The sequence below is a fragment of the Eschrichtius robustus genome, chromosome 11 (assembly GCF_028021215.1).
Source record: "Eschrichtius robustus isolate mEscRob2 chromosome 11, mEscRob2.pri, whole genome shotgun sequence".
NCBI classification, from domain to species: Eukaryota; Metazoa; Chordata; class Mammalia; order Artiodactyla; family Eschrichtiidae; genus Eschrichtius; species Eschrichtius robustus.
Genome location: NC_090834.1, coordinates 52,643,200 through 52,669,171, shown reverse-complemented (window position 1 = coordinate 52,669,171; position 25,972 = coordinate 52,643,200). Strand labels below are relative to the sequence as shown.

Below are 25,972 nucleotides of genomic sequence, written 5' to 3'. Positions count from 1 at the left end.
TTAGTAAAAAGTCCTATTCTGCGTTCATTATCATGGGAAAAACCTTGACATTTCCAAAGATGACTCTCTGCCCTCAAGCTGTTTGTGTTATCCAATCTGTCTCTCCAGTTTTCCAGAGAACCACAGACTGTCAGAGGTAGAAGGGGCCTTGGAGATCACAGGGAGGCAGGAAGGCTCAGCAAGGGGGCGGAATTTCCCCAGGCTCACGGGGCAAGAGCTGGGACGAGGGCCTGTGTCTCCACTCTCGAGCCAGTGTTCTCTCCTGGGCACCAGGTTGCCCTATGCCTTAGACAGAAGAGCTATTCTCAACCTTCCCCATTAGCACTTTATGAAAATGCAAGATGCATGCATGATAAATCCTGAAAAGGATGCCATTCATAATTTTCCAGGAAAACACAGAAGAAGGTCAACCTCAGAATGATTTCCCACCCATTTCTGTGTGAAATCAGGTATATAATCTCTGGCAGTAATTCTCAAAAGGGCAGCCCCAAAGAGAACTTGTACTTAGAACAAACGATAAGGACTCAACCCAGAGGGAACATTTAATTTAGTTCAAATAGTCCTTCACTGTTCTCATTTCATTCCCGTGGAACAGATTAGAAAAATCAGCATATCTGGTTCTAAACCAAAACGATTTGATCAGTTTTCTGGGAGGAACTGAGAGGGCATCAGCAGGGAGCTTGAGTGGTTTAATTTGAATTTGAGTTTTTAAAAAGTTAACATTTAGGTTTAACTTGACATCCAGATTCATTTGTTTCCACCTTTGGATTATTATTGACAGTAATCTTTCTTTTTTTATCTGATAAGCTATTTTTGATACTGCGGACTGAAAGCAAAACCACTAACCGCTTTCACTAAAAGAAGCCACGAGAGGCGTGGGAGGGCTGGTGGAGACCCACTGAGCCGTGCTCCCTGGAGACGGTTCAGAAACTCTAGTCTATACGAACTCTTACGTATAAAATAAATAAGCTGTGAGGATATATTTTACAACACTGGGAATACAGCCAACATCTTATAATAACTATAAATGGAGTATAACCTTTAAAAATGGTGAATCACTATGTTGTACACCTGTAACATAATATTGTACGTCAACTATACTTCAATTTTTAAAAAAGTCAAAAGAAAAGAAAGGAAAGAGCAAAGGATATTTCACAGAGAAAACAGTGGTCATGTTCACCGCTGCTGAGACTTCAAATAAGATGAAAATTTTTAAATGTAGGAAAAAAACCCTCTAGACTAGGCTATGGAGCTGGTACACTTGCAAAGGGCTCATTAAGCAATGGCAGCCAAGAGGCTGGCGTGGGTACCACTCACTCATCCTGTCAGGATCCCCTAACCCCGAAGGCCAGACGGAAAAACCCGACCCCAGACTTCAGAGTTCTTACCTGAGTGAACCGTCGGACTAGGCACGTCTTCCCCACACCAGCATTGCCGATTAAAACAATTTTAAACAGGAAATCATAATCTTCCATACTCATTTACACAGCTGCAAGGCAAACACAGGCACGAGTGAGATGGGCCTGGTCAGACTTGCCCACAGAGCTCAAGCTGCACCAGCCCGTCTCCTCGGGAACAACAGGGCTGACTCATTTGAGGAGCAATTTAACGCTCCCCTCTGGTGACCCTGCCAGCGAGAGAGGAACACAGGTGTTTGGTCACAGACGGACTTTATTCCTTCCCAGTCACCTCACGCCACAAAGAGCAAATGACACAGATGTCATTTCACCTGGTAAACTTTATTCTTCCAAGCAGTCAGGTCACAGGTCTCTCATGTGATAAGATGTTTTCTTTTAGCAACAAAAGGAGATTGCAAATCTCTGTGCAGACAAGCTGGGGGTGCAAGGAAGCAGAGCGAAGGGGAGCCCATCCAAAGCTGAAAGGTAGTTTATGTACGTGCTGTGAGTACCTCTGGGAAGAAGGGCTAGAAACTGGGAGACTGAACAAAGGGAGGAAGCTTCCAGTCTCCTGCAAGTCCTGGGGGTCTTGGGGTCTTACCAGTGGGAGTGACCGAGTGACCGCCATCTTCCCTTCTATCACCACCCCGCTGCTATACACCTCCTGCCAGCCTTGCTGATGCTGCAGTATCTCCCAAGGTGCTGGTCTTTTCATTCCCATAGGCTGTGTACATGGTATTTCCTCTACCTGGGATGCCCTTCCGCCCACCCTTTCTGTGTTGTGAAGTCAACCCTTTAAGGACCAATGCAAGCATCTCTTTCTCTCTCAGTTTTTCGCTGATCTTCCCCCAATAAACACGTTCATCGTTCCTCTGTGCTGAAACTTCATACAATTATTTGTTCAAACGTCTGCCTCATCCTTGAGGGAAGGGATGATGTCTTTCAGCTCTATTTTCCTAGCCCATGGGACAGAGTTACGCTTAGTAAATATCTACTCTGTAGAATTAAATAATTAATTAATGGACCTATGGCTGAAGTGTAGGCCTTAGTTTCTTAATTGCGCTAAAAAGAATACTACCTGCTCTGTCTACTTCAGAGGACTGTGGTGCAGATTTGAAAGAAAAAAAAAAAACAACTATACAAAAGAGCCTTGGTTACCCATAAAGCCCTATCCTGATAAAAACAATTATTGTCTATTGAGTACCTACTACAGCACTGTGCTAGTCACCATAGGAAATACAGAGATGAGACAGTCTCTGCCCTTGAAACCAACATGAGAAAAGTTCAAAAACAATAACAGGGCTTCCCTGGTGGCGCAGTGGTTGAGAATCCACCTGCCAATGCAGGCGACATGGGTTCCAGCCCTGGTTCGGAAAGATCCCACATGCCGCAAAGCAACTAAGCCCGTGCACCACAACTACTGAGCCTGCGCTCTAAAGCCTGCAAACCACAAGTACTGAGCCCACGTGCCACAACTACTGAAGCCCGCATGCCTGGAGCCCGTGCTCTGCAACAAGAGAAGCCACCACAATGAGAAGCCCGCGCACCACAATGAAGAGTAGCTCCCGCTCGTCGCAACTAGAGAGAAAGCCCGCGCACAGCAACGAAGGCTCAACATAGCCAAAAATAAATAAATAAAATAAATAAATTTTTAAAAAACAATAACAAAGTTAAATAAAATTGAAAAAACCAGAAGCGGAGTTCATTTCATAAGGTGAAGGCAGAGCAAGCCCGAGGGACTCTGGAGGAAGAGGAAAAGGATGATCGGCGAGCCCAAGACGGTAAGGGTGCCGGGGAGGCTAGAGCAGCCCGGCGTCACTCCTACCAGCCAGCTGAAGCTCAAAGGGCTGAGGGTTGCAGGGTGGAAGGATGGAAGGAGAGTCCACTGCACTGAGACTTGTGAAGGAGCCAGGGGAGTAGATTCCCTGTGTACAAAGGTGGTTTCTATGCAGATTCCAGCGATCCTTGGAAAGATGACTGACAGCCAAGCCAACGTGCAGGTGGCACCCCAGGGGGTTCTGTCTCTGTTCACTGGGACTGTGAAGGAAAAATATCCCTCTGTCAAGAATCTGGGTCCATAAACGGTCACTGAACTCACTATATGCCAGGCACTATACTTGGCACTTTATGTCTATTTCCATTTGTTTTTACAAGTTTATGAGGCTGGTATTTTATGTTAACTGTTTCGCAGGTGAGTAAATTGAGGGTCACCCAAAGTCATAAAGGTAACAGCCAGACTTCAAGTTCAGAAGGTATACATGCCATCAAAAGACGTCTCACTGCCATATGCTCCCACAATCCCCTCCCCCACCCTATAGTAACACTCAACAAGTTTTACTGTACTTAATTATTTATATGTGTCTCACACTCCAAGATCATCCCTCAGCTTGCACGCGCACGCGCACACACACGGTGAGCAGCATGAGAGTAGTGAAGTCTCTGTCTGACTGAGTCCTGACCCCAGCCCCTCTCTATCATCGTCATTGTCACCGTCATCATCATCATCACCTCATTCTTTATTATTAACTCATTGATCCTCACAACACTCCTATCAGGTGGACACTATTAGCATTCTAACTTGACAGATGAGGAGACTGAGGCACAGGAGAAGTTAACTAAGAAGTCATTAAGGTCCTACTTAACGGTGGGTCCCACTTCACTGATGGAAGTGAAATTCAAACACAGATAGCCTGGGTCCAGCTCCCACATCCCTGAAGCACTGCCCTACGGAGCCCTTCACAATGCCTGGCTTATAATAGCATCTTAAGAAAGATCTGAAGAAATTGAATGATGAAGGGTAAGACTCAATAAGTGTGATTTCCTTTTTCTCTTCCCCTCTGGCTTCAAATCCAGAACTCTTTCTACCACACTGTAGCAGTTTAAATAAGAATCAAGGTCAGACTCTGGCTAAAAACGCAGGGATTAAAAGTCAATAAAGCTGTTAAAAGTGGAAAGGAAATAAATCTCAGGGCTAGGTGCAAGGAGAGCAGGATGTGAGGCTCCGTGGCTCATACACGGACCACAACTCACTACTTCCTAAGTCAACAAAAAGAGAACACAGTACTGGGCCACATTCTTTTTCTGTGCTTAGATCGTTTGCAACACATTTATTTCTCCATCTTTGGCAGAGGTCAAAGAAACAAAGCAGAGAATCGAGAGAAGAATGTCCAAAAATAAAGACCTGAGAAACAGGGCTCCTAAGAGAAGGTCAGCAGTGCCCAAATTATGCACCTTCAGGGAAGGAAGGCAAAGAGTTACGTGGCCAGAGTCACGTTCATAGTCAAGTCACGGGTAGTGACCACCTGGAGCAAGCCACAGACTAAAAGTGAAGGCCCTTCTCCTTTCTACAAGAAATCACTTCAATGCTCCGTTGAATGTTTTTTAAAATAAACTTCTGGGGGAAAAAGTGTCTGGTCTCTAAAAATGCAGGCTGCCTGTGGCTAAGGCTGGACTGTAAACTCCAGGTTACTGGCTGTGGTTACTGTTCTGTTTCTAATAGAAAACACATTGCTGGATGAAAAGCTCACAAGAATCTCTGGAAACTACGCTCTGAGGAAGCCTTTCTGTTTGGGAAGTAATGTAACAGCTCAGGCATCACCAATCACCAAGTGATGAGACAGCATCCGAGGAGGGGGATCCCACTCAGTGGCAGTTAGTTACACGCAGCCCTAAAACTGACAACAAAAGTTGCACCTTGTCTGGGGAGCAAACATGTCACAAGATATGCTACTGGCCAAGCACAGTTCTAAGAACTGTATATTCTATTATTGTTAATAATAGCTGACACTTAATTCAATGTTTATTATGTGCCAGGTATTCTTCTACATGTATTCACTCATTTAATCCTCACAACAACCATATGAGGTAGGGTACTATGATTACCATCCCTAATCATAGCAGAGGAAACCGGCACAAAGAGTTTATCCTAAAGTCATGCAGCTACTTAGTCTCAGGACCGGGACCCAAAGACAGACCCATCTGACTCCAGAGCCCCGCTCCTACTGAAACAGGATACTGCTGCCCCCTGCCTCATGGTTGACAGCGTTGCTATAACTGTCATGAGGGCTGCAGGGTCAGTTGAATGTGCCCCAAGGTCCCTTGGAGCTGCAGTGTTCTGGAACCTCCCTAGTCTAGGAGCAACGCACCCACACTGAAAGGACCACACACTGATTCTAGGTCATACAAGCACAGTTCCTCGTGATGCCCTCCAAGCCCAGGTCTCTTTTAGGAGCTGGACCCAGACTTTCCCTTGAAAACCACACCCACAGTTCAGTCACCATTTGTCCCTGTAACCCAGTATCGGCACAGGGAACATAAACGGGAACACTACTCAGATAAACAAGCCAAACCTCAAATATCATCAGCACAATAGCTCTAAATAAATGGATATGTACAGAAGATTCAAAAAAGGAAAAATAGATGAAGAAAAGAAGAAAATGAGTTTAAAAAAGATAAGGAAACAAAATGTACTATGAAAAAGCTTAAAAGAAAAGAAAACATTCTAAGCAATGTGATTTGGCAACATAAACCATTTATCAAAGTGACCTTTTTAAAAAACAAAACAAACTGTATTCACTGTTGTACATCAGAACATTTTTTCCCCTTGCCCTTTTGGGCTCAGGGTAACAGATAAAGTCAAGGCTTCTGGTGAACACAGGGCCAGATCCCTGCCCTGCCTTCTGCCCCCCAGCCCCTGCCCAAGAAAATGATACTCGGGGGACTTGTCCTTGTTCAAAAACCGTGTGTCTCACACAGGTCCTTTTCTCTTTCAAGCTCTCAACCTTGGTCTATAAACGGAGGGGTTGGGTGAACAGGCGCCAGGGCCCCTCCTAGGACAGCCCCTCCCCAGGACAGCCCCTCCCCCAGGACAGCCCCTCCCCCAGGACGGCGTGTGCTGCCCCTTCTCTAACCCAAAGAGGCAGTATGAGTGCTGAAGGAAACCAAGAGACCTGGGTCTGCCAGAGAGCCGTGTAAAGTTTCCTCATCCCTAAAATCGGGATAGTATTAGAACCTACACCACTGAGTTGCTTGAGAGGCAAATCAGGTAATATATGGAAAAGTGATACATAATCAAATGTATAATAATCAAATGTTTTAAAAAATATAATAATCACTACCAAATGTAAAATAGATAGCTAGTGGGAAGCAGCCGCATAGCACAGGGAGATCAGCTCTGTGCTTTGTGACCACCTAGAGGGGTGGGATAGGGAGGGTGGGAGGGAGGGAGACACAAGAGGGAAGAGATATGGGAACATGTATATGTATAACTGATTCACTTTGTTATAAAGCAGAAACTAACACACCATTGTAAAGCAATTATACTCCAATAAAGATGTTAAAAATATATATATATAATAATCAAAAAAAATTTTTTTTCCTTAACCCTCTGACAAGAGTCACATATACTGACCTCAGAGCACATAGCCAAACAAAAAGGAAAGAAAATCACCTGGGGAAAATCTTTTTCCCTACCCACACCCCGCCTGGGGGTAAGTACAGTTAATATTTTGGCATACATCCTTCTAGTTTTTTTAATATATATATTCTCACATCTATGTGTTTTTTTAATTTATGGATTTTTTAAACAAAAACAATCATAATATTACAAAAAGTTTTTTTGTTTTCTACAGAGTGCTATTTTCCCAAAACCCAGAATCAGAACTCACGGTCTATAAAAAGAATGGACACCCAGAATGCCCATCAGCATTCACTCAACATTTGCTCCTATGACCCTAAAAACTCAGGAAGGGGGAGGGGGAAGATAGTGACATAACTCTGAGAAATACTAAATACTATAACCCAATGTTGGAGATTTAAAAGGTTTTGAAAATTTCCACAATGAAGAAAACTGGCTAACTGTTTAATCCAGGATTTACCAAACATGACTTTAGCTGAAAAATCTTTACTTATATTAATACCTTTTAACATCGCTTGCTACTAAGCCTCCACGAAACATTAGTGTGGTAAATGCTATTTTATAGCATTTGAAATCAGGGCTACCCAGGTAGGGTTGCTAGAGGGAGGGAGGGAAGAAGGAAGGAAGAGGAGACCTAGTTAAATTTCAATTCCAGATAGCAACAAATAAATCTTAATATGTTTGCTCCAAATATTACATGGGACCTATGAATAATTTTTTAGTATATAAGTATGACCCGAATACTTCCTATGACATACTTATACTATAAAATTATTAGTTGTTTATCTGAAATTCAAATTTAACTGGGCATCCTATATATATATATATATATATATATATATATATATATATATTTTTTTTTTTTTTTTTTTTTTAAGGCTGAGCTGGGTCTTCGTTGCGGCGCGCGGGCTCAGTAGTTGTCGCTTGTGGGCTTAGTTGCGGTATGTGGGATCTTAGTTCCCCAACCAGGGATCGACCCCGGGTCCCCTGCATTGGGAGCGTGGAGTCTTAACCACTGGACTGCCAGGGAGGTCTCTGGGCATTTTATATTTTATCTAGCAACTCCTACCCAGGGAAAATTTGACTCATCAGGTCTAGTAGAAACAGAGGCCCTAAGCACAACCCCAGCTGTGGAGGAAGATGGGCAGGACATGAGAAACATCAAAAACAACCAAACAAGGAATAAAAAAGGGCAGCAAGTAACATCTGAAGAAAGCATTACTGAGCTGGGGTTCTTCAGAATCTGGGCCAGACTCCAGGGACTGGGTTCAGACTGGCACACAGGGCTGAGCAAGTGAGTCTCTCCCTCCTGGACAATCCCAGGGCACTGTGGACCTCCTCCAAGTACATATCCCCACGTGCTCTGTCTGGTGGAGGGGGCCATGCCCTACACGTCTATTGCTCCTACTGTCTGTCCTTAAAGACAAGGACCACGCTTCAACAAGATACTCGCGTCTGCATACTCCCCTGGCTGTGTTCAAGAAGTATACGATGAATTGGAACTGTTTGATCTGTCTTTTGCTCTAACAAGGTTCTGTCTCAGGAAGCTCATTACTGCTTAATTACTAGAAGGCAATTACTCAACATTACTTTAATCAACTGCTGCAGCTCACTTGCTTTACATCAGCTGCTAATTTCAAGTTACTGTAAGTTAATTATTCTTCTCGGCCAGGGATGGCAAACACCCACCTGTGCCGTGGCTCCTCCTCATTCATCAGGCCATAATCCCCAGCATTTTCGTACGGCCCTTTACAGTTTACCCAATGCTTTCACAGACATGATCTAATCTGGACCTGCCAACAAGAACTGGTTCTTATCATTCATTAGGCAGGTGAGGAAACTGAGGGTTTAGGTGATGAAGTGATTCATCCTAAGTCACACACTGGTGAGTTGCAAGGTGACCTCTGTATCCTACGCACCTAGAACTTCTCCCCCTTGCGTGAACACACTGTTTTCCCAGGTTCCTGGGTATTTGGAACATGATTTGAACACTTACTATGTGCCAGGAACTGTGCTGTTTCCATATATAATCTTATTTAACTTTTTCAACAACCTCATTAGGTAGGCTTATTTTTTTTTAACATCTTTATTGGAGTATAATTGCTTTACAATGGTGTGTTAGTTTCTGCTTTATAACAAAGTGAATCAGCTATACATATACATATATCCCCATATCTCCTCCTTCTAGGTAGGCTTATTATTCCTATATATAGATAAGGAAACTGAGGTTCAGAGAAGTTAACCTATTTGTTCAAAATTACACAGCTAATGAGTAAAAGTATCAGGATTCAAAATCCATGTTTTTCTGTGACAAAATTAAGTTGGAACTCTGTGAGAGTTATACTAAAATAAATTCCAAATGGATTAAAGATTTGGATTTTTAAAAATGAAAACATGAAAGTGCTAGAAGAAAGCAGGATATACATAAATATATAAATCTTAAAGTGGGGCAGGCTTTCTAAGAATTGCTCAAAATCAAAGCCATAAAATAAAGATATTGACCCATTTGACTAATTTTTTTAAAATTCTGCATTGCAAAACAGTAAAAGATAAACTGACTAAAATACCTGAAATGCATATAACTAAGGGCTAATTTCCTTAAATGCATAAAGAGTTCCTACAAATCAATAAGAAAAAATGAATAACCCAATAGACAAAAAGGGCAAAAGACATGAGCAGATAGTTTACAAGAAGGAAATTAAAATGGTGCATTTAAAAAAAAAACTCACCCTCACTCATATAGTTTGAGTAAGTTCAAACTATAATAAATTTATAATTATAAATAATAATTTATAATGAAAACTATAATCAATTTGTAATCAGAGGCCATTTTTCATATCAGATTGGCAACATTCACTCTGTATTGGACAGAGTGTAGAGAAATGGGCCATTGAATACTGCTGGTGGGAGGCAAATCAATGCAACTTCTATGGAGGGCAATACTGAGTTAAAACTAAAAGGGCTATTATAACCCCTCTGACCCAGCAATTCCACTCCTAGGAATCTATCCTACACTTATGCTGGTACACATGTGTGAAGACACATGGAGTAGGATATTCATTACAACAATGTTTGTACTAGCAAATATGAAATCAGCCTAAATCCATCAGCAGGAAAATAGTTGTACAGATTGTGAAAACTATACATCAATATACCACGCAGCCCACTATGGATATCTGTAAGATACATTAAGTGAAAGAAGCAAGGTGGAGAATGGTGTGTATAGTACGAAAAGAGGGGCATATAATTATTTATCTGCATATTCATAAAATATCTCCAAAAAATACAAAAGAAAACTAGCAACAGTGTTTGCTTCTGGAGAGGCTGTAGTATGTAGCTCTTTCTGGGAAAGAAGATAACCTCTAACACTTAATAGACTCTGTCTGCCCTTTCATTCAGTCTACAATAGTGCTTAAAAGGCAAGGTAGTTGTCCTAATACAGAGAAAGGGGCCCTTTTAAAAATATCTGTTTGGGGTGCTCTGTCTCTTTTTGTTTTTCTCTTTGTCTGCCCTGCTGCACCCCTTCCTGTGACAGAGACTCAGGAAGGAATGTCCCACCCAGGTTCTGCAGTTGCTTTTTCTAGTTCATGGTGTATAATAAAACATGTCTCAGAGCAGCGAGACTCAACATGGTAGGCTCACTCTTTCACATCAACATCCCTTAAAACCAAGCACCCATCGTATGACAGCCAAATCCAATAGACAGAAAAATACTCTATTTGTGTCACTAATAAAAACAAAACTCTCGCCCATGTAAATCATGTATTACCACTCAGAAATTACTCTCACTGTACCCTGACACAGAATCTTCCTGAGGAAGCCGGAGAAGCCTGTCCTTTTCTCCCCATTTCACAGAAATGGCATTTGAAAGTAGGAGAGTGACTTGCCTCAGGCCACGCAGCATGCAAGCAACAGAGTCAGAAGAGACACGTGGGTCCCCTGACTCTAAGTCAGAGCTGCTGCCAGGACAAATAAAGTCTGCAAATATAAATCCCTGCTGGGCAAGGCCACGGGCCTAACCACCAATGGAAGCTGGCATGGACCCGTGGATGGGAGGCAGGTCAAAAGCAGCCCTTGGCTTGCTTGCATTGGGAGGGATATTACGTCCAATAAAAGGAATCTCGAAGAGAGGAAAAAGAAAAAAAAAAAAAAGCAGCCCTTGGGAATAGTTTTTAAGACATGCAAAAAAAATAAATAAATAAAGTAGGCCTGAGATCTCCACAATATTACTTTCAAAACCAAGACAATAAAATATTTTACCTTCTTCTTTGTACATATTGTCTTTTATATTTTCCTATTTCCTCGAAATACAAGATGGATTTGGGATACCGGACAAAGAAGAAAAATGAAAAGTAATCCAAGAAACAGCATTTCATCAGAATGTTAACCAAAGCACACGTCCAAATAACCTTGTTTAAGTAAACAACGCTCTTTCACCTTCCACAGTGAGAAGGTGTCACTTCCCTGAGCCCAAATGTGTTTTCCCACATAGAAGTGAGAGGAGGAGGGAGGGCCACTGCTGAGGACCCACTTGGGCCCCCATTCAGTTCACTCCCCAGGCAGAGCTAATTTGTTTTGTACCACAGCACCCGGGGGCAGGTGCTGCCCAAGAGCCTTGGATGCACCTGGTAGTACTGGCACCTTGATTTCCAGGGGAAAAGGAAGATACCACTCATTAATCCCTTTCCAAGATTGGGAGCATCAGTCTGCAAAACATGTTTGTTGCACTGATCTAAAAAAGGCCTTCCCCAGACCCAACTTGCTGTTTCCAGCTTCTGCACAAGCCCAGGCCAGGCTCCCTCTATTGTTCTCCTCCAACAATAAACAATACCACCCGCAAAGAGCTCCGGGGGAGGGGGGGAGAGGTTTGTTCCCCCCCACCCCACCCCCATCGTGTTCTCTAAATGGGGGATTGTGTCTAATCTTTCCTCTGCAGAAGCTTTCCTGCGCCTGTTTGGCTCCACCGGAAGGGCCTCATTATCAGCATCTTTAGGCTCCTCCCCCAGGGTGAGCACACAATGAGGCCCAGCCAGGAGGCCAGAGGTCACGGCTGCAGCCCCAAGCACTTCCCTCTGCCTTAGGGACCCAAGGCAGACCAAGGATGGGGGTATCTCCTTCCCTGTCACTCCAGGCTGGACCCTACCCTCAGCTGTTTAAGCTGATTCCCTCCTCACTGGAAGCAGGAGACAAAGGAAAAGGAAAGCAAGTGTCCACGTGCTCTATGACTCAAATGGATGAGTCATAAAATGTAGCAATTCTCCCAAGTTTATCTCCCAAGATTGTGCCAGGTCCTGTGTCAACACAGGAGAATGACTATTTGCCTAGAGCTTAGAGGCTTCATACACACCAGCCCATTTCATCCTTGAAACAGCCTTTTGGGTGGGATTTCGTAGTTACTATCAATAAGCTTTTACATCTATAGAGCACCTCAAGTTTGCTAGGTGCTGTCCTGTAAATTATCTTATCTGCATCCTGGCAAATTCCTATCTGGAAGATGGGGGTAGAAATTCTCCCCCAGCCTGGTCCCCCAACACACACATACATGCACACGCACACAGCCTGCCATAAGCCATTTGTCGCCAAGGCCTACAGATGTGCTGTCAGAAATGTATCTTGAATACTCCCCTCTGCACTACCTTTGTCTCTACCGCACCAACCTGACTCAGGCCCTTGTCACCTCTCACCCAGGCAGTGATGTCTAAGCAGGTGAAGTATAAAGCGGCACAACTTTCCTCACTAGCAAGTTTTCAATATTTATCAAAAGCCTTAACAACATCCACACTCTTTGATCTAGCAATTTTGCTTCTGGGAATTTTCCTAAGGAATGATTCCAAGATGTGCACAAAGGTTTATTCACAGAAGCGCACACAGAAAGTACATTCCAGTATTACTTAGAATAGACCCCCAAAATGGAGCGAGTAAAGCCTCTATCCAACAATGGAGAAATGGTTACACTTTTACTGAGCAACATGATATAACATTATGAAATATATACTTGGAAGAAAATACAGTTTTTAATAGATCTTTATTGGACTATAATTGCTTCACAATACTGTGTTAGGTTCTGTTGTACAACAAAGTGAACCAGCCATATGCATACATATAACCCCATACCCCCTCCCTCTTGAGCCTCCCTCTCACCCTCCCTATCCCACCCCTCTAGGTCATCGCAAAGCACAGAGCTGATCTCCCTGTGCTATGCTGCTACTTTCCACTAGCTAACTATTTTACATTCGGTAGTGTATATATGTCGATGCCACTCTCACTTCACCCCAGCTTCCCCCTCCACCCCTGTGTCCTCAAGTCCATTCTCTATGTCTACATCTTTATTCCTGCCCTGCCACTAGGTTCATCACTACCAGTTTTTCGTTTTTTTTTTTTTTAAGACTCCATATATTTGTGTTAGCATACTGTATTAGTTTTTCTCTTTCTGACTTACTTCACTCTGTATGACAGACTCTAGGTCCATCCACCTCACTACAAACGACTCAATTTCATCTCTTTTTATGGCTGAGTAACATTCCATTGTATATATGTGCCACATCTTCTTTACCCATTCATCTGGCGATGGACATTTAGGTTGCTTCCATGTCCTGGCTATTGTAAATAGAGCTGCAACAAACACTGTGGTACATGCCTCTTTTTGAATTCTGGTTTTCTCAGGGTATATGCCAGTAGTGGGATTGCTGGGTCATATTGTAGTTCTATTTTTAGTTTTTTAAGGAACCTCCATACTGTTCTCCATAGTGGTTGTATTAATTTACATTCCCACCAACAAGCAGGAGGGTTCCCTTTTCACCACACCCTTTCCAGCATTTTTTTTTTTTTTTGTACTCAGGTGATTTTTTTTTTTAACATCTTTATTGGAGTATAATTGCTTTACAGTGCTGTGTTAGTTTCTGCTTCATAACAAAGTAAATCAGCTATACATATACATATATCCCCATATCTCCTCCCTCTTGCATCTCCCTCCCTCCCACCCTCCCTATTCCACCCCTCTAGGTGGTCACAAAGCACTGAGATGATCTCCCTGTGCTATGCAGTTGCTTCCCACTAGCTATCTGTTTTACATTTGGTAGTGTATATATGTACATACCACTCTCTCACTTCTTCCCAGCTTACCCTTCCCCCTCCCCGTGTCCTCAAGTCCATTCTCTAGTAGGTCTGCCTCTTTATTCCCGTCCTGCCCCTAGGTTCTTCATGACTTTTTTTTTTTTTTTTTTTAGATTCCATATATATGTGTTAGCATACAGTATTTGTTTTTCTCTTTCTGACTTACTTCACTCTGTATGACAGACTCTAGGTCCACCCACCTCACTACAAATAACTCAATTTTGTTTCTTTTTATGGCTGAGTAATATTCCATTGTATATATGTGCCACATCTTCTTTATCCATTCATCTGTTGATGGACACTTAGGTTGCTTCCATGTCCTGGCTATTGTAAATAGAGCTGCAGTGAACACTGTGGTACATCACTCTTTTTGAATTATGGTTTTCTATGGGTATATGCCCAGTAGTGGGATTACTGGGTCATATGGTAGTTCTATTTTTAGTTTTTTAAGGAACCTCCATACTGTTCTCCATAGTGGCTGTATCAATTTACATTCCCACCAACAGTGCAAGAGTGTTACCTTTTCTCCACACCCTCTCCAGCATTTATTGTTTGTAGATTTTTTGATGATGGCCATTCTGACTGGTGTGAGGTGATATCTCATTGTAGTTTTGATTTGCATTTCTCTAATGATTAACGATGTTGAACATTCTTTCATGTGTTTGTTGGCAATCTGTATAACTTTGGAGAAATGTCTATTTAGGTCTTCCACCCATTTTTGGATTGGGTTGTTTGTTTTTTTGATATTGAGCTGCATGAGCTGCTTGTAAATTTTGGAAATTAATTCTTTGTCAGTTGCTTCGTTTGCAAGTATTTTCTCCCATTCTGAGGGTTATCTTTTCATCTTGTTTATGGTTTCCTTTGCTGTGCAACAGCTTTTAAGTTTCATTAGGTCCCATTTGTTTATTTTTGTTTTTATTTCCATTTCTCTAGGAGGTGGGTCAAAAAAGGATCTTGCTGTGATTTATGCCATAGAGTGTTCTGCCTATGTTTTCCTCTAAGAGTTTGATAGTGTCTGGCCTTACACTTAGGTCTTTAATCCATTTTGAGTTTATTTTTGTGTATGGTGTTAGGGAGTGTCCTAATTTCATTCTTTTACACGTAGCTGTCCAGTTTTCCCAGCACCACTTATTGAAGAGGCTGTCTTTTCTCCATTGTATATTCTTGCCTCCTTTATCAAAAATAAAGTGACCATATGTGCGTGGGTTTATCTCTGGGCTTTCTATCCTGTTCCATTGATCTCCAGCATTTATTGTTTCTAGATTTTTTGATAATGGCCATTCTGACCCATATGAGGTAATACCTCATTTTAGTTTTGATTTGCATTTCTCTAATAGTTAGTGATGTTGAGCATCTTTTCATGTGCCTCTTGGCCATCTGTATGTCTTCTTTGGTGAAATGTCTATTTAGGTCTTCTGCCCATTTCTTAATTGGGTTGTTTGTTTTTTTGATATTGTGCCCCATGAGGTGTTTGTATATTTTGGAGATTAATCCTTTGTCCATTGTTTCATTTGCAAATATTTTCTCCCATTCTGAGGGTTGTCTTTTCATCTTGTTTATGGTTTCCTTTGCTGTGCAAAAGCTTTTAAGTTTAATTAGGTCCCATTTGTTTATTTTTGTTTTTATTTTCATTACTCTAGGAGGTGGGTCAAAAAAGATCTTGCTGTGGTTTATGTCAAAGAGTGTTTTTCCTATGTTTTCCTCTAAGAGTTTTACAGTGTCTGGTCTTACATTTAGGTCTTTTATCCATTTGGTATTTATTTTTGTGTATGGTGTTAGGTAGTGTTCTAATTTCATTCTTTTACACGTAGCTGTCCAGTTTTCCCAGCACCACTTATTGAAGAGGCTGTCTTTTCTCCATCGTACATTCTTACCTCCTTTGTTGTAAATCAGATGACTATATATGTGTGGTTTATCTCTGGGTTTTCTATCCTGTACCATTAATGTATATTTCTGTTTTTGTGCCAGGACCATACTGTCTTGATTACTGTAGCTTTGTAGTATAGTTTGAAGTCGGGAAGCCTGATTCCTCCAGCTCTGTTTTTCTTTCTCAAGATTTCTTTGGCTATTTGGGGTCTTTTGTGTTTCCATATGAATTGTAAAATTTTTTGTTTTAATTCTGTGAAGAATGCCATTGGTAGTTTGATAGGGATTGCACTGAATCTGTAGATTGCTTTGGGGTAGTACAGTCATTTTCAATATTGATTCTTCCAATCCAAGAACATGGTATATTTCTTCATGTGTTTATGTCATCTTTAATTTCTTTAATCAGTGTTTTATAGCTTTCTGAGTACAAGTCTTTCACCTCCTTAGGCAGGTCTATTCCTAGGTATTTTATTCTTTTTGTTGCAATGGTAAATGGGATTGTTTCCTAAATTTCTCTTTCTGATTTTTTGTTGTTAGTGTATAGGAATGCCAGAGATTTCTGTGCATTTTGTATCCTGCAAACTTACCTAATTCATTGATTAGTTCTAGTAGTTTTCTGATGGCATCTTTGGGATTTTCTATGTATACTATCATATCATCTGCAAACAGTGACAGTTTTATTTCTTCTTTTCCAATTTGTATTCCTTTTATTTCTTTTTCTTCTCTGATTGCCGTGGCTAGGACTTCCAAAACAATGTTGAATAAGAGTGGTGAGAGTGGACATCCTTGTCTTGTTCCTGACCTTAGTGGAAATGCTTTCAGTTAGAAAATACATTTTAAAAATGCTTAGTCTGGGTGGTGGGATTATAGATTATTTTCTTCTTTATATATTTATATCTTTTCTAAATTTTCATCAATAAACATGGCTCATTTAGAAACAATACACTTTATTAAAATACACAGACTCAATACTGGTGAGTGAAACAGGAGACAGGTACACACAAACCCAACTAGTGACCATCCACATTCAACTGGCTCTTCTAGAAAGCAGCATCTTCCATGGTACAGACCAAAAGCCATAAAAGAGTTCAAACCTTCCACGCCAAGAGCTCACTACTGGGAATTTGCTTTAAGAAAAGAACTGAACAAACTCAATAAAGCAACATGATCAAAAATTCTCATTACATCTTATCTAAAAGAACTGGAAACAATCCAAATGTCCAACTCGGGATAGTTCTGTATGGAACATCAACACCATGGAATGCAGGGCAGCCATTACACATGCCAGTTATGAAAACTATGTAGAAATACGAAATAATGTTGAAAATAGGCTGTAAAATTAAAAGAATATACAAAGCTGCATTTGTCAGAACTGCAGCTATAAAAAATAAGCATGTATGTGAACAAGGGCATTTCAAAAGCAAGAACATATACTGTGTTTGGATTATGAGATCACAGGGAGCTTTTCGTTTTTTAAGTTTCATTCCCCCCCCACACCAGCTTTTTAAACAAGTTTTTAACATTTTGCATGTACCACAGACACATTTTTTTAAAACGTAGAAAACGTAGAAAAAGGGAAAATGAATTACCAAAAGGAACACAATCACTGCCAGCATTTTGATGTGTTCTTCCCTGTCTCTTTTTCCTATGCACTAGATGGTTTGCTTTGGTTTCGATCACTGTAATCATGACAACATTTTCTTTAAAGTAGTCACAAAATCATTTCAATTTTTAAAAACCAGAGAACGTAACATAAGACCTGTAGGAACATACAGCGATGGGTTTTTTGAAATACTATCAAGAGAAATGACCTCATACAATGTCTGACTGTAAGCAAAAAACAGCAATATCGCACCACTGTGACAGAACAGATGGAATGATCAAAGTTCCTAACACCTGCGGAAGACTTGCAGGCCAGTATCAGTAACCATAAGTGGGGAGCATGGAGAGTGCTGTGCTACTAAAGGTGACATCGCTGGAAATTAGAAGGAATTTTCTCAGACTTGGAAAAGATAATAGATATAACAACAGACTAAGTTTTCAGATCAGAAAAAGCTTGAAGGGATCAAATCCAGTTGGTCAGCTGATCCAGAATAGTTAACCTCCTTGATATCTACCGATATCCACGCCAGCATGGACCCCTCCAGGGAGAGAAACAGCAACAGGGAAAATCACTATGTAAGCAATGCCTGCGCTCTGCTGCCCATTGAATGTGGTCCCTGGAGAGAGTGAGGGGAGGCTGAGTATGCTGTCCCCACAGAGGGGCTCGGTTTCTGCAGGAGTGTGACACTTTGGGGCTTTTCAAACAACTGATAAAGGATTAATCTCCAAAATATACAAGCCGCTCATGCAGCTCAATACCAAAAAAACAAACAACCCAATCCAAAAATGGGTGGAAGACCTAAATAGACATTTCTCCAAAGAAGACATACAGATTGCCAACAGACACATGAAAGGATGCTCAGCATCACTAATCATTAAGAGAAATGCAAATCAAAACTACAATGAGGTATCACCTCACACCAGTCAGGATGGCCATCATCAAAAAAACTACAAACAATAAATGCTGGAGAGGGTGTGGAGAAAAGGGAACCCTCTTGCACTGTTGGTGAGAATGTAAATTGATACAGCCACTATGGAGAACAGTGTGGAGGTTCCTTAGAAAACTAAAAGTAGAACTACCATATGACCCAGCAATCCCACTACTGGCATATACCCTGAGAAAACCGTAATTCAAAAAGATACATGCACCCCAATGTTCATTGCAGCACTATTTACAATAGCCAGGTCATAGAAGCAACCTAAATGCCCATCGACAGACAAATGGATAAAGAAGATGTGGTACCTATACACAATGGAATATTACTCAGCCATAAAAAGGAACAAAATTGGGTCATTTGTAGAGATTTGGATGGACCTAGAAACTGTTATACAGAGTGAAGTAAGTCAGAAAGAGAAAAACAAATATCGTATATTAACGCATATATATGGAATCTACAAAAATGACATAGATGAACTGGTTTGCAAGGCAGAAAAAAGAGACAGATGGAGAGAACAAACGTATGGACACCAAGGGGGGAAAGCGGGGTTGGGGTGGGTGGGTGGTATGAATTGGGAGATTGGGATTGATGTATATACACTAATATGTATAAAATAGGTAAGTAACAAGAACCTGCTGTATAAAATAAATAAATAAAATTCAAAAAAAAATTCTAGAAATGGCTCAATCTATACATACTCAGTAAAATTTGATCCATAGTTCAAACAAATTCATGGTAAAATAGAGTTTTTAATTGTAAGATTAAAAAAAAAAAAAAAAAAAAGACATGTACCACAATGTTCATTGCAGCAGTATTTACAATAGCCAGGACATGGAAGCAACCTAAGTGTCCATCGACAGATGAATGGATAAAGAAGATGTAGCACATATATACAATGGAATATTACTCAGCCATAAAAAGAAACAAAATTGAGTTATTTGTAGTGAGGTGGATGGACCTAGAGTCTGTCATACAGAGTGAAGTAAGTCAGAAAGAGAAAAACAAATACCGCATGCTCACACATATATATGGAATCTAAAAAAAAAAAAATGGTTCTGATGAACCTAGGGGCAGGACAGGAATAAAGACGCAGACATAGAGAATGGACTTGAGGACACGGGGAGGGGGAAGGGTAAGCTGGGATGAAGTGAGAGAGTGGCATGGACATATATACATTACCAAATGTAAAACAGATAGCTAGTGGGAAGCAGCCGCACAGCATAGGGAAATCAGCTCGGTGCTTTGTGACCACCTAGAGGGGTGGGATAGGGAGGGTGGGAGGGAGACGCAAGAGGGAGGAGATATGGGGATATATGTATATGTATAGCTGATTCACTTTGTTATAAAGCAGAAACTAACACACCATTGTAAAGCAATTATACTCCAATACAGATGTTAAAAAAAAAAAAAAAACAGGGCCCCTCAATACAAACTGACTACTCAATACAAACTGACTATTCATCTCTTACATGCGTATCTAGCAAAGCCTCTGCCTTCTGTTGCAAGGTTGAGGGAAAGCTGCTGGGCTGATTGAGACATGAGATGCCACCGCTAACATAGCAAACCTCACTCAGATACTCCCCACTTCAAGGAAAAATGTCACGCTGCATTCTTTGCTTTAGAGGCTTTTAGACACTAACCCCTGGACAAGATGCAATGCAACTCCACTGCATTTCCAAAGAACTAATCTGACCATGTCATTCCCACACTTCAGTCTCCTCAGGGCTCCCGGCTGCCTACACAAGCCTTCTGTGAGAGGAAGGACAGGACCCTGGTGAAGAGGGCGAATGTAGGAGCCAAACTGCCTGAGTCTGAGTCCTGCCTCTGCCCTTCATGAGATGGGTGACCTTGGGCAAGTTCCCTATCCTCTTGGTGCCTACATTTCTTTATCTGTAAATAGGGATAATAACTGTACCCACCTCAGAGGGTTACTGGATGGCTGAAAAGAATTAATACAACAAAGCACGAAGAAGAGAGCCTGGCATACAGGAAGGACCCAATAAATCTTAGCTGTTGCTCTTATTATTGTCACTGTTGGAGAAAGTTCAAATTCCCTAGCAGGGCATACAGAGCCACCCATGACCCAGCCCCTGCTCATATCTCTGGCTTCATTTCTCGTGACCTTTGAGTTACCATCACCACAATGATCACATAGCCATGCCCAGCTCCCAGAGTGTGGCCCCCAAGGCAGGTTCATCCACAACTTTACTCACATGGGGCCATTCTCTCCTTGTTGCTGGCAAGCAACCACATAGCTCTGGAACCTTCCTCGCCTCCCCCCATGTGAATTAGCCGCTCTCTCCTTTACATCTCCACTGTGTTCTATGGAGACTCTCTTCATAGATACTTCATTATCCTCATTGGTTTAGGTATCCTGCTTCCCCCACTAGACCTTAAGGACAGAGGCCCTTATGAATTCCTATCTGTATCCCCATTGCCTGGCACTCAGTAGATCCCGAATAAGTATTTATTAAATAAATGCAAAAAAAATATTGATCAGAACATGCAAAAGCTAGGAATACTTTTCAGAGAACCTAAACACCAGGAAGAGGAAAGCAAACCCCAAAACACTTTGATCCTAAGAAGAGTTAATTGGCAAAGATCATATAACCAAAGAAAAGAAAATGATAATTTCCCAGGGGAAAGCCAAACCTTGTTATAATGAAGTGTCTCTGTGTGTATTGGAGGAGGGGGAGGGAGAAGTGACATTAATAATGGTTCTAAAGTAACTGATGTTGACTAGTCATTGAACAGCACTTTTTAAACCTCTTCTTTAGGGAAAAAAAAAAAGCTGAATGGGAAGTATTTTTTACCTTGTTCAGAGTGCAGGTTATTTCAATATAAAATATTGCAGGGGACCCAGACTGCAAGAAAAAGAGAGAATTAATCTTTGCTCAATGTCTGTAATGAGCTAGATACTTTAAAAATAATATAGTTTCTATTTATGAAGCAGAAGGTGCCAGACACAGAACCATTCACTTTAGACTCATTATCAAATTTGATAACGCAAGTCCTCAACAACTCTGAGACATAAGTATTAGCCTCTGCGTTCTACAGATGAGATAAACATATTCACTCATTCCATACACTTGTAGTGAGCACGTACTATGTGCAAGTCACTGACCCAGGAGCAGAGGATACAGTGATGAACAGGCAGACAAGTTCCCCCGCCACACACCTTCATAGAGTGTACATTCTAGCTGGGCAGAAAAGAGAGCAATGAATGAATGCGGAAATGAGCACATACATAAATAAACAAGAAAAATACCAGATAGTAGCAAGCGCTAATCGAGAATAAAAGTAAAAGGAAGGGACAGAGTGTACCCAGACAGCAATTTTAGAGTGAGTTGTCAGAGAAGGCCTCTCTGAGGCAGCTCTATTTAAGATGAGATTTGAATAAGAAAAAGACAAGCACATGAAGACTGGAAGAGCATTTTAGGCTGAAGGAATAACTATGCAAAGTGCACTAAAACAAGAATGGACTTGGCATGTGCAAGGAGCCAAAAATAGAACAATGAGGCTGGGTGCATGGTCAAGGAGAAAAGGGCTGAGATTGACATGGGGCAGGTCACAGAGAGCTTGGTCAGCCAGGACAAGGAGTTTAGATTTCATTCTGAGTGCAACAGGAGGCCACCTGGAGGGAGAGGGGTGGTTAGGAATGTGACATAAACCAATTAACATTTTTCAAAGATTTCTCTGGTCCCTGCAATGGAGGGTATTGCGGTATAGATACCAGTTGAAGCAGGGCAACTAGTTAGGAGGTTACTGCAAGTAGTCTAGGTGAGAGATGATGTGGCTTGGACTAGGGTGCTGGTAATGAAGATGGAGGGAAGGAGATAAATTTGGGAATGTTTCTGAAGATAGAGAAGACAGAACTTGCTGAAGGATTGGATGATGATGGTGAAGAAAGAAAGAAATCAAAAGTAATGCCTAGATATTTTGGCTTGAGCACTTGGGGGGAATACTAGCACCACTTACTGAGGTGGGGAAGATTGAAACAAGAACAAGTTTAGTGTAGAGACTAAATCAAGAGTTCTCTTCCAGCCACGTTAAATTTGCAATGTCTCTTAGAGATCTACCTGGACATAAATCTGGAGTTCCAGAAAAAGTTTGAGGATGAAGCTACAGATTTGAGGGTCATTAGCAAATGGATGTTAGGGAAAGCCATTGGATTAGAAGAGGACATCTGTGGAGGGTGAATAAATAGAGAAGAGAAGGGGGCCATTTCAGAACATGGGGCACATCTCCATTTAGAGGCTGAGGAGAGAAGGAGACTTAAGGAGAGTCCAGAGTGGTAGGAAGAGACCCAGGAAAGTAGAGTGTCAAAGAAAATAGAGATCTGCTTTGTCACATGCTGCTGAGAGAATAAGTACGACTAAAACAAAGCAGTGGCCTTCGACTTGGCAACATCAAGGTCACTGGCAGACACAGACAGGAATAGTCCCTGTGGAATGATGAGAAGAGATTAGAGTCAGGGGAAGCAGTCAACGTCAAAACAACGGACAACTTTTAAGTTTTACTGAGAAAGGGAACAAAGAAACTAGAAGATAGCTAGAGGGGGTGGTATAAGGTCAACAGAGCTTTAAATTAAATAATGAATTTATTTTGTAACATTTGAGAGACAAAATTAGAAAACATTTTGGATTTTTTTTTGGGGGGGGGGATTGTTTTCAGGTAAGAAATACTAGAGAATGCTTATTTGCTATTGAGAATTATCCTGTGATGAGGGTAAATTTCATGATGGCAGAGAGAGGGTGCATAATTAGAAGTTCAAGGATCTACAAGACTTGGTCTTAACACAGTTAATAATGTGCCCAAGGCAAAAGAAATGGTAGGCAGGGAGATGGGATACTAATCCAGGTCTGTTTTGACTCATACATGCATCCTTTTTCCACCACACCAATGACTGTAATCTAATAGAGTAGCATTTGCAAAAGATCGCAACTCCAGGCTCTGAAAATAATCAGAACAGAGTTAGAAGGGATCTTAAGAGAACCTGGGAGAGCTAACACAAACACACCGCTTCTTGTATGTAACCAAGCTCTGTTCATCATACAGAATTCTATTATTGCATTTTCACTCAAATGTCATTCATGTGTGCACATCTAGCTGTAGTCCTACTAGTGGCAGAACCCTCCAACATTGCCCTTTAATGTAAAGAGTGGGTTTGAGGAGGGGAAGGGGACACTGAGATAAATCACAGAGCAGAGTAAGGGGGAACACTGCAGGGAATAAACTCTCTAGTGGCTGTAATAAGGTAGTTAAAAATACTTTTAGAAGGTTAGTTGTGTATTTATATTCAGCAAAGTGAAGACGGAAATCATTATATGATCGTTTTGTTTCTTTCCTATTTACATAGTGACCTCAGGAAGCAAGTGACTATGGCTGTGCCAGGAAGTGGCCTCTTGTCATCTGTTTCCCATGCCCTCTCCTGCTCTACCACATGGGCACAGCACCACCCCTTCAGCCCCATCTTTCTCTCACCTGGTTTCTCACTATCTGTTCCAGTTTACTTCTTCCTTCAGGGCAACATACATGCCATCTCCCCCATGACGTCCTCCCTGATTTCTCCCTCTCTGAAACTTTATAGCACAAAGTACTAGTACCATGTAAATTTAGCTCTTGCTCACATTAAGCCTTTTTTTTTGTTTTTGCTTTTTTGTGGGGAGGGGAACAGAGAAAGGTTTACTGCAAGGTCCAAGCAAGGAGAATGGGTGGCTCACACTCAAAAGACTCGAACTCCTTGATCACATTAAGCCTTAAAACTATTCTCTGAGTCAAATATCAGAACGAGAGTACTTTTCAGTAGGAAATTCAATGCAATTGTTGGCCACTGTTACTTTGAGAGGAAAGATCCAGATTTGAGTTGAAATTGTGGCTCTGTTCCACCTCTAATACACTGAGTGATCTTGGGCAAGTCACTTTCTGAGCCTCAGTTCCCCCACCTGGAAAACAGGAATACTACTACCTACTACCCAGCACCTGGGTAGGTATCCAAAATGTGCTGGACAGCCCACTCTTCTGCTAAAAACCCTATGATGGCTTCCCATGGTTTTCAAAATCAAGTCCCAAACCCTTCAACCTGTTTATTACATCCTATCAACTTCTCCAGCCTTATTTCTCACCTACCTCACATCCCGTACTCCAGTAACAATGAATTCCTCATGATATTTCTCACCCCCATGCTTTTGGTTTTTTTGGTCCCTGCTGTCCCTGCACTCTTTTTTTTTTTTTTTTTTTTTTAAGAGTTTTTCTTTTTTTTAAAAAATTATTTATTTATTTATTTATTTTTGGCTGTGTTGGGTCTTCGTTTCTGTGCGAGGGCTTTCTCTAGTTGCAGCAAGCGGGGGCCACTCTTCATCGCGGTGCGTGGGCCTCTCACTATCGTGGCCTCTCTTGTTGTGGAGCACAGGCTCCAGACGCGCAGGCTCAGTAATTGTGGCTCACGGGCCTAGTTGCTCCGCGGCATGTGGGATCTTCCCAGACCAGGGCTCGAACCCGTGTCCCCTGCATTGGCAGGCAGATTCTCAACCACTGTGCCACCAGGGAAGCCCTGTCCCTGCACTCTTAACCCCCCTTGCTCAGGCATCGCTCTCTTCCTGGGAGCCTTCCTGGATTTGTCAGCTTCCACCCTTTCCCCACATACACAGGTTAGGTTCTCCTTCCCATTTGGTTCTCCCATATGACCCTGACCACAGCTTAATCTCTGTAGTTACCCCACTGTTTATAATTATTTACAGGCCCACCTACTCTTTAAAACAAGGGTTCCTTGGGGAAAAGGACTGGGCTTTATTCATCTTTGTATCCCCAGCACAGGCACTGACTTCTGCTTCACCTTTTTTGATGTTCCATTTCTGCATCTAGGAAACAGAAAGAATTTCACCTACTTGAAAGGTCAGGATTAAGTTTAAATATTCAAAGTTTACTGCAGGGTGTCAGGCACACAACTGGCCTTCAGTACATTTGATTTATATTCTCCGCATCTCCAGATTTTTCTCTTTTTCTGTCCTTCATGCCCAGGCTCTTACACTGGCCCTGTGCCTTCGCTGTGAGCCCTCTCCTTGATCCATATCCCTGGTTCCTACTCCTGACGGTGCCCTTTGAACTCTGAGGATGACTCAGTTAAGGCACTAAAGCAGTACTGCAACCATCTCTTGAGTACCTCTGTGTAAGACAATGTCCCAGATGCAGTGAAATGGATACAACATGTACAAGGAATTTATGACCTACTAGGGGGTAGAGAAGAGGTAGGGAGACAATTAGACAAATGAAGCCCGGGCAATTCAAAGAAGGAAAAGTTTATATATCTCTAGGGGAAGATGGGAAGGCTTTAGAGGAAGTGGCATTTCAAGTGGACCTCAAAGGATAAACTTAAGTTGAGGGGCTGTTTCTAGAGTTATATGTGTTCCACAAAACGCGTTACTAAAATGCTCTTGCTCCTCAGATGAAAAGCAAAATAAACTTAGGAAACGCTGCCTACTGCATACCCCTCTAGGAGATTCACAATACACAGTAGCAAGGCTCTGGGAGGTCTTGAAGGGACCCTATTTAACTTTGTTTAATGTAGCATCCCGGGCTTCCCTGGTGGTGCAGTGGTTGGGAGTCTGCCTGCCAATGCAGGGGACACGGGTTCGAGCCCT

The 25,972-nt window shown here is 41.8% G+C and overlaps 1 protein-coding gene across 3 annotated transcripts in view; it reads right to left on the bottom strand.

Annotated features, from left to right (window-relative positions):
- The window catches only part of RAB30 (RAB30, member RAS oncogene family), an 81,731-nt gene that overhangs the window by 15,157 nt on the left and 40,602 nt on the right, over positions 1–25,972 (bottom strand). The window contains exons 2-3 of one of the 3 annotated variants that reach the window (XM_068554795.1): positions 21,146–21,196; positions 1,389–1,489 (exon numbers count right to left, since the gene is read on the bottom strand). In XM_068554795.1, coding sequence (XP_068410896.1) covers positions 1,389–1,481 — 93 coding nt within the window. In that variant the 5' untranslated portion in view covers positions 1,482–1,489; positions 21,146–21,196. Of the gene's footprint in view, positions 1–1,388; positions 1,490–3,222; positions 3,245–21,145; positions 21,197–25,972 lie in introns of those variants that run through there. The other 2 variants (XM_068554796.1, XM_068554794.1) reach the window with 2 other exon arrangements.